The sequence below is a fragment of the Haliaeetus leucocephalus genome, unplaced genomic scaffold (genome assembly GCF_000737465.1).
Source record: "Haliaeetus leucocephalus isolate CR32 unplaced genomic scaffold, Haliaeetus_leucocephalus-4.0 Scaffold656, whole genome shotgun sequence".
NCBI classification, from domain to species: domain Eukaryota; kingdom Metazoa; phylum Chordata; class Aves; order Accipitriformes; family Accipitridae; genus Haliaeetus; species Haliaeetus leucocephalus.
In genome coordinates, this window is record NW_010973092.1 from 10113938 (window position 1) to 10122967 (window position 9030).

Consider the following 9030-nt stretch of genomic DNA (forward strand, 5'->3'; position numbering starts at 1 on the left):
CCCCGGTGTCGCTGCGCTCCCCCCACGTGGCCCCAGTGTTCCGGTGCCCCCCCTGTCGCAACGGGCCCCGCTGTCCCCTGCACCCTCCCTGCGGCCCCGGTGTGCCGGCGCCCCCCCCGGTGTCCCCAAGCCCCCCTTGTGACCCCAGGGCTCAGCACAGTAGCGCCTGGAGGGTCCCGTCCCCCCCCCGGTACTGCAGGGTGCCCGGGGCTGGGAGCAACAAACTTCCCCGGGAGCCCCCCCTCAGCCCAGTGGGGTCCCGGAGAGCCGGGATGGGGGGAACCCACGAGGCTGCAGCACCCACAGGGCACACGCACACACACACACACTGCGAACTGCACACCCAGGCTGCGAGCACAGCCTGCAGCCCCCCCGCACACAGGGCACACTGGGGGCACAAGCACACGCACCCCCATCCCGCAGGCACACAACGCCCCACACACATACACCCCCCCCACCTGCAGTCCCCCCCACACGCACACAGAGCATGCAAACAGCCTGCAACACCCCCACACGTACACACACGCAGCACAGTCTGCAAATTTGTGCGCGCACCCCGCCCCGTACAGCCTGCAAACCCACAGACCTGCACATGCAGCCCCCTCCCCACACCAACACAACCTCCAACCCCCCCCACAGTGTGCAAACACATACACGCAGCGCACACGCAGCGCACACAAACACAGCCTGCCAACCTCTGCGCACACACACACCACCCCCGTTTGCAAGCCCTTGCACACATACCCACAGAGCTTGCAAACCCCCAAACGCACACACTCAAAGCTTGCAAACAGGCTGCAGCCCTGCACACCGTGTGGGCACACGCAGCTCGCAGCCCCACAAACTTATACGCACACGCACGTGCACACCCCCACCCCGTGCAAACAGCCTGCAGCCACCCGCAAACACACCTCTTGACCAAACACAGCCTGCATGTACAGCTCACACACACCCAGCGCACTCAAACACGAAACACGGCATACACACGCACGCTCCATCCTGCACACGCGGTGCCCCTGCACGCCATCACCCATCTCCAGCACCCGCAGGGATCACACACACAGTCACAGGCTCCTGCCTGCAACCCCTGCAGCCCCCAAACACTGTCACAACCTGCCAACAGCCTCTTCTCCATCCCTCTGCAGAGCACATGCGTTGCGGTAAGACACACGCTCGTGCACACAGCACCCCGTGTCTGGCTGTGCCACGCTGACATCCCCAGGCAGGGTTTGTCGTCGTCCCCCCGCCAAAGCAGGGGTATGCGGTGGGTGGTGGCGTGGTGGGTCCCCATCTCACCAGGCCCCCAGGCAGCAGCACCCCGGGGTTCTCGGGCTCCTGCTGCCCCCCCCCCTCCCGGGGGCATTGCTGAGGTGCAGAGTCCCTCTGGGGTCCCTGCTTTGGTCCCTCCACCCAGGGGCCAGCAGGCCTGTGGGGAGGGGGCCGAGGGGCGCAGGTGCTGCCAGCAGGCAGATCTGCCCAACCTCTGCCCACAGACCCCCAAAGCTCCTTCTGCCCATCCTGGAAGGTGTTCGGGGCTGGAGGTGCAGAGGGTGCAAACTGCAGCCCCCAGGGAGCATCCCATCCCTCATGCCTGGGCAGTGGGGACCCTGGGCACGGCGTCCCCGACCATGTCCCTCTCTGCCCATGCAGGTGGCCCTGGTCAGTGAGCCTGGACAGCAGTGGATGAGTGCTGGGCGCTGGCCTAGCCGCACACGCACACCGGCACCATGGACTTCGTCATGAAGCAAGCGCTGGGCGGTGAGTGGGTGCCGTCCCCCCTCAGGGTCCCCCCTCCGGGAGTGATGCCAGCCTGGCACCCCAGGGTGCACAGTGGGGGGGACATGGCAGGGGGACAGAGCTGCGGGGAGAGCCACCAGCAGCGGGGAGCTGCTGCCGGAACCCTCCAGGGCTCCCATTCCCTGTGCCAGCAGCGCCTGGCTGGGGAATCCCAGCTCTCCCGCTGCTAAGTGGGATTCCCCAGCGGGTCCCCTGGGTGCCAGCACCAAAGGAGCTGCCGGCGTCTCCCCCGGCTGACGCCAAACTAGGGCAGTGCAGCCAGCCCGCAGCACTCCCCATCCCCACAGCCTCTGGAACTCGTCTGCAGCCGGCTCTGGCATGGGTGGCACTGGGGACGTCCCAGGTTGTCCTTGCCGGGGGCCTCCGTACCCTCCCCGCTTCTGCAGGGGCTTCGGCAGCCAACGCTGGGCTGCGGCACCCTTGAGGACCGGCCGATGGTCTTGTGCTGCACAGGGGCCACCAAGGACATGGGGAAGATGCTGGGGGGTGAGGAGGAGAAGGACCCCGACGCGCAGAAAAAGGAGGAGGAGAGGCAGGAGGCCCTGCGCCAGCAGGAGGAAGAGCGGAAAGCCAAGCACGCCCGCATGGAAGCCGAGCGGGAGAAAGTCCGGCAGCAGATCCGCGACAAGGTGGGCACACGCCTCCCCTGCGCCCACCCCTGCCCACAGCACCCGGGGAGGGGCTGGGACAGGTAGCCGGCGCAGCCAGGGAGGAGGGTGGCCCAAGGCAGTGGTGATGGGCACGGGGCACAGCACAGGCAGCACCCGCTGCCTGCCCTGCTGAGGGCCTGTGTCCTCACAGTACGGGCTGAAGAAGAAGGAGGAGAAGGAGGCGGAGGAGAAAGCCGCACTGGAGCAGCCGTGTGAGGGCAGCCTGACGCGCCCCAAGAAGGCGATCCCGGCGGGCTGCGGGGACGAAGAGGAAGAGGAGGAGGAGAGCATCCTGGACACCGTCCTCAAGTACCTGCCCGGCCCGCTGCAGGATATGTTCAAGAAGTAACAGCACCGCCAACCCTGCCATGGGGTGCTGGGGCACGGGCGCCCTCTCCCCTCCAACCCCTCCATCAGTTCCCTTGGCCCCGGGGGGGGTCCCCGCACCCCCTCCTGCCCTTTCCCCGGACCAGACCAAAAACCCGCCCCGTCCTGTCCAGGCAGGGCCCCACCACCACGCCGTGCCAAAGGGGAGCGGCCCTGGCCGGACAGGGTGAACCGGGACCAAATGCACTGATGTAACCTCGCGGCAGGCTGGGGGCACCCCAGGCCCTACCGGCCCCCCCCGGGGTGGCTCCCTGTGCCCCCTGCCCTGCCCCTCCTGCCCTCCCAGGGGACCCCGGCAGGCCTCCACTCGCCTGCCCTCGTCCCCAGCACTGCCATCCCCCTGCCCCGTCCCGCCCTGGGCCAAGCCCAAAGCACAAAGCCAGGCGCCCTGCCCGCAGCTCCCCCATCCCCGGTCCCCGGGCACGGGGGTCCCCCGGGGCTGCCCAGTGTGCTCCAGCATCGGGGGGTTGGAGGGGACCCCCCCTCCCCGCATCTCTGGCCCCATAGTTAAAGCCATATCAGTTAGACTGCAATACTTCAGCACCGGGAGGAGCGGGCGCCGCGCTCCGCCAACCGTGTACAAAGGCACGCGCGGGGCAGGGACCCCCCTGCCTCGTCCCCCGACCCCGTTCCCGCCATCCCCACCGCTCGCTCGTCCGTGTCTCGGCCCCGCTGGCCCCCGTTCTCGCATTAGTGTCTCTGTGCCAGGGTGCGCCCCGTCGCTCCATGCGTCCTCGTGTCCGCTGCTCACGCTCCCACCCCCGAGACCCCACTGTCCCTGGGGCCACCCGCGGCGATGAGCCGAGAGCCTCCCGCCATGCTGCCGGGGCCCCCGCTTTGCCCCCTGCAATAAAGCCAGCGCAGGGGGGGAGGGCTGCCAGGCCAGTCCTGGGCTGGGAGCGCCCAGCTGCCCCCCACCTGACACTGGACACACGTCCCCCGGGCCTGGGAAGGAATCCCTGGGCAAGTGCCCCAGGCATGTCCCAGGAACCGCTGCTTGCATCCCAATGGGGGGACGCGGGGGCATGCCCTCACCCCAGCCCATCCCTTGCCGCACCGTGCTCCCCCCTCCCCGTGCTTCCTCCGCCACAGCTCCCAGCTGCTTACCAGGGCCCTCCCCAGGAGGCGGCAGGCGGCTCGGGGCCCCGCAGACATGCTGTGACCATCCTGCTCGAACTAGTCTTTGACAAACTAATAAAATAAAGGGATTTGTACATTGCTCCGGCATCTTCTCACCCATTGCTTCCCTGGGGCCCCACGCCAGCTCCCTTGCCACTCCATCCCCCTCAGGGCTGAGACCTGGCAGCTCATCACACTAAGGGAGGCCACAGGGCCCACGCCGGGCAGCACCCAAGCCAAGCCACAGGTGAAGGGAGAAGCCGCACATGGCTCCCAGAGCCCTGCTCACTCCAGCGGCCTCCCCGCAGCCCTGTGTCTGCCCTGCAGGCGTCCTCTCCGGGGTTGGGGACAAGGTAAAAGGGAAGGGTGCTGGTGGGCCCCCATCCAGACGTTGCAGGGGGACTTCTGCCCCTTCCCCCTGACTCCGGGACTCTCCTCACAGAACAACTGGGGATACCCCTGGGGTATAAGGGCTGTTTCTTGTGGGTCACAGCCTTCTGCCCCGCCAAGAGCAGGGGCATGGGGCTACAGTCAGGCCCTGGGCAACAGGGCACCTTATGCCCCACAGCAAGGCAGAGCCCCGGGCAGTGCCCAGGCTTGGCACAGCCCTAGAGGCCTCCGTCCAGAGCCAGCCTCAGCTTTGACTGATTTGCCATCATTTACCAGCAAAGAGCTCAGCTGTTACCCAAGCGGCATCAGCAGAGCAGTCACCTGGAAAAACTTCTGTCAGAAGAAAATATTAGGGTAGGAAATGATAGAGATCTTGCAGGCAAGGTCTCCATCACAGGCAGGCTGCGTCCGCACCTTCTCTGCAGTGACCATGTCCCCTGCGACCCAGCATGCCGGCACAGGGGGGGAAGAAAGCCCCACGGCTCTCCCTGGGGAGCGGGGATATGGGAGGCACTACTTGTCACCCCTGGCAGGGGTGCAGGGAAAGGCTCTGCCCAGGGCCGGTGGCCACAGCATGGGACAGGCAGCATCTTCTGCTGGGGCCACGGCCCTGCTCCATCCATGTGGGGTGCTGCCAGGCAGGAGCAGGGTTACAGGACCGGGACAGGTCCCTGCGGCTGTCCCCACCTTCTGTGCAGTGTCCCTGTGTCACTTGTCCCCAGCGTGGGGGAACAGTGCCCCCTAGTGGGGTGACAACGCAGGACAGGAGACAGTGACAGTGCGGACAAGGGGGACAGCCCCTCGACACAGACCCTGCAGCCAGGGCCTTGCCATGGCCAAGGGGAAGGAGACAGGGGAAGGGAGAGAAGCTCACAGGAGAGCAGCTCAGCACCCCCCTTATTCCCCCACAGCAGCCACAGGCACCTTCATTATGGAAGAGGATTTATCAAAATTAGAAAAAACAACCACAGATACAAAAAAAAAGAAAAAAAAGAAAAAAAAAGCCCCAGCTGGGGAAACATCCCCCAACTTGCATCCCCCCACCCTCCCCTCACTGACCCAGTGCGGGGAAGGGACACGGGATGTCTGGGAGGGGAAGGGGCAGACTGTGCTCCCAGGGCTGCCCTCGCCACCAGCTGTTGGGGACAAGGGGACGGTCACATAGCTTATCACTGCTGGGGAGCCTGGCTAGAGCAAAGCTCCTCTCATGGGAGGCTCCTCAGCAGTCACCTTCAGTGACTGACTTTCTTTGGCCACTTGCGTTTGGAACAAGCCCCCCGTGCCTCAGAGAGGAGGCGGCAGCCCTCAGACGGGAGGGGGGCCCTGCTAGCATACCCCCACCCTCCCCAGCACACAAGCTGCTTTTTTACAAATGCTCCCAAGAGCAGCACGCACTCCACAGCCAAAGGTCACAGTGCTGCCAAGCAGGCAAGGAGGGGAGCCATCTCCTTACCCCGACCTATACTAACTAAGCACTCTCATGTCCCCGAGAGCAGGGAAGCATTGCCTCGCCCGGTGCGGTTTCATTAGGAGTCATTGGGGAGCCCGAAGAGCTTGACGGTGCCTGCTTCCCGGCTGCTGTCGTATTTGCCATCTTTGTCATCACAGGCGAAGGCCAGCAGTGGCCTCTTCGGGTGCCAGGCCACTGTGAAGGTGGGGGACTCACACTGCACCTCCCAGAGCTTCTCTCCTGCATGGAAAAGGGGCCACGTCAGCCTGGAGAGCCTCCAGCCCTCTACTGCATGCTGCCCCGTAGCGCACACCAGAGCCAAGCACCTGCTGCTTCTCTCCCGCGTAGGGCAGAGGAGGAACAAACACTGCTTCAGCGCCTTTTAATCACCTGGTGACAAGGCACAGACATGACAGGCATGTCTACCACAGACTAACGAGGCAGAGGCTCCCCCTCACGGCGCTCTGCTCTATGCAACCAAGCTCTTCCTTAGCAGACTGATACTCCCAGTGCCCTCCCAGCTACACCAGCACTTCTCCATCGGATTCCCTCTTTGCCGTTCCCCAAAAGTCAAACCATTACCTGTCTCCACCTCTGCAATGTCAATGAAGTGATCTTCTGATGCTGATGCCAGCATCTTCCCATCATGGCTAAAGCTCAGCGTTCGCACAGGCCAGTCAAGCCTGCAGCAACAAAGCGAAGCAGACAGTGAGCCACCTCCTGCATGGTCACCGGTGAGGGGAGGCAAACAGCTTCGGGACAGCGCTACCTACCTTGAGAAGCACCTCACACACACCAGTTCATCCACATCCCAGAGGCTGACTAACGCGTCAGCACTGCCTGTGGCAAAGTACTTTCCCATGGGATCAAACTTGATGCAGATGCAGTTTGAAGGATGGGCGTTGATGGACTGAATGGGTTTCAGCTCTGGGTAGCTGCAGAGATGAAGGGAGAGGGCAGGACGCAGTGAGAGAAGCGTAGGGCTTGTCTACAAGCAGAGCAGGCATGAGGCACACTGGGACTGTGAGCAAACCAGACTGCTGCAAGGCCACGGTCTCAGAAGCCTTGAGTGCCAAGCAGCTCCAGGAAAGTTCATTCCCAGCAGAGGGGTGGGAATTGCTGGGCTGTGGGACTTGAGTTCCTCAAAAGCAGCAAAGGGGCTTGCAGACTGATGTCCGCTGCAGCCAGCCCCGCTAGCCTGCCCACCCACTGCCACGGGCACCTACCTGAGGATGTTGATGCAGCCGTTCCCATTAGTGAGGAAGAACATGTTGTTATCGTTGTTCCAGGAGATCTCATTCACCTCAAACTTGAATTGTTCCTCAGCTTTGGAGCGATGCGTCTTAGCGTCAATGAAAGTGACCACGTCATCCTTGTTCCCCACTGCAATGGTCTGTCCATCAGGGCTCCAACAGATGTTGATGTTCTCCCCTGGAGGGACAGAAAGGCAGCAGGTCCCGTTTCCACCCAACAATCCACAGCAGCCATAAGTTAAGCAGAGAGGTGGCTTTTATTCCTGACCCAAGGCCACAATCTGCTCCACTAACTCCGAACCACTCCCAAATGGGAAAGACTGTCAGGTCTGCAGTCTAATACACAAACCCTATACAGTAGCTGTCCAGCAAATACATACAGTTATTGAAAATTAAACTTGACAGAACCACAGCTTCAAGCCAATATGACTGCATCACTGCCCTTCCCATTTCAGTCAAGATGGGACCACAGCAACCACCAAACAAGGTCAACTCAAAGATCCTCTGAATCCAGTGATCTTCGAGATCCACAAAAAGCAGAGGCCAACAATAAACGCATATGAACGACAGTAAGAACAAGGCAGGTTTCTGTTTGCCATCTTACAGTGCCATTTCCAACCCCAACAATTCAAAATTGGAGATTTCCAAGAGCAGAGATAGTATCTGGGTTAACCAGCCCATAAATTCGAACAATCTCTTTCTGAATCCGCACAAACTTTTACTTCCACCATGGCGCTCTGCAAACATGTCTTTCCCTAGCCTCCAGCCTTGCAGCCCGCAGACTCCAGACACAAGTATGCAGGACATTTTAACAGTCAGCATCATGTATCAGTAGTTTCTCCAGTCCTGACACCAGAGTAAACCAGCCCTCACGTTCACTACTGCTTCTTACAGATCAGTGCAACACAAAGATGAAAGCAGTCAGCAAAGGTACCCCAATCACCAATACCCACAAGAAGGGTCCAAAGCACTGCACCACTGCACACAGGTCCCATGCAGCTGAGGTGCTGCTGGGACCCAACGGCCCTCCCAGGAAGGCAGGGACTCACCTTTGGTATTGACAGTGGCAATGCACTTGGTGGTGCGGACGTCCCAGATGCGGATGGTTTTATCCCCCGATGCCGTGACAAAGAGGTCAGGGTTGCTGGGGTGCCAGCAGAGCTGATCCACACTGTCCCCATGGCCCCGGTAATTGTTCTCCTTCACCTGGAGGAGGAGGACAGCCATTAACGGGAGAGATGAGTCTGGCTCTGCCCCCCCTCCTGTCCCGCATCCCAGTATACTGCACCCCACTCTGCTGCCGGTTACCGGATGGGGCGGAAGCCCAGCCCAGAACCCCACCGCCATTTCAGTCACCCACCGCCGGCCGGGATGGAGGAGCCCTCCCCACCTCCCCAGCCAGGCCCCAGCTCCACTCCCAGCTCCCTGGCACCGGCACTGGCCTATGGGGACCCTGGCGACACTCCTCTTCCCGGTACAGACCCAAGTCCCCGCTTCCAGGCCTGGTACCGACCACCGGGGCTACTGTTCGAGCCCGGGGGGGGGGGGGGGGGGTGTCCCTGGTACCAGCCCCAATCACCAGTCCCAGCCCAAGGGCTCCCGGGGCGCCCGGGTACCGGTCCGACTGGCCGTTCCAGGTGTCCCCGAACGGCCGCCGGAGGAACTCACCAGCCGATCCTTCTCGAGCAGGAAGACGCTGGCGGTCTTGTCGAAGGAGCCGGAGGCGAGGCGGCGGCCGCAGCAGCTCCAGGCCACCGAGTGCACCTTGGCGCCGTGGGCCGGGAACTCGCGGCTCCGGGTGTTGGCGCGGAACAGCTCCTGCATGGCCTGCACGTAGGGCGACAGCGCCATGGCGGCGGCGCCGCGCCGCGACCGGGAGGGCCGCCGCCACCACTGCCCCGCCCCGCCGCCGCGACTGACGCAGCTTCCGCCGACCCCCTAGGCCCGACCCGGCCCGAGCGCTGCCGCCGCCGGGACGGGACGG

General features: G+C 63.1%; 2 protein-coding genes across 2 annotated transcripts; one reads left to right on the forward strand and one right to left on the reverse strand.

The window, feature by feature from the left end:
* The first annotated feature begins 1727 nt into the window (after positions 1 to 1727).
* Positions 1728 to 4053, forward strand: CPLX2 (complexin 2). Its single transcript, XM_010579009.1, has 3 exons — positions 1728 to 1758; positions 2251 to 2426; positions 2599 to 4053. Exons 1-3 carry the CDS (start codon positions 1728 to 1730, stop codon positions 2794 to 2796), a joined length of 405 nt encoding a protein of 134 aa, XP_010577311.1. The 3' UTR covers positions 2797 to 4053.
* Positions 4054 to 5353: 1300 nt separating this feature from the next.
* On the reverse strand, positions 5354 to 8925 carry THOC3 (THO complex 3). The gene is given in 6 exon segments (XM_010579010.1): positions 5354 to 6033; positions 6376 to 6476; positions 6567 to 6728; positions 7020 to 7224; positions 8096 to 8252; positions 8715 to 8925. Coding segments are annotated over 6 exon segments (1089 nt in total). The 5' UTR covers positions 8898 to 8925; the 3' UTR covers positions 5354 to 5752.
* Between the last annotated feature and the right edge of the window lie 105 nt (positions 8926 to 9030).

Bases quoted from the DNA above. Each gene is read 5' to 3' on its own strand.
- CPLX2 (XM_010579009.1), top strand. From the start codon at position 1,728: ATGGACTTCGTCATGAAGCAAGCGCTGGGCG. The intron at 1,759-2,250 runs GTGAGTGGGTGC...TGTGCTGCACAG, and splicing joins CATGAAGCAAGCGCTGGGCG to GGGCCACCAAGGACATGGGG. The intron at 2,427-2,598 runs GTGGGCACACGC...GTGTCCTCACAG, and splicing joins GGCAGCAGATCCGCGACAAG to TACGGGCTGAAGAAGAAGGA.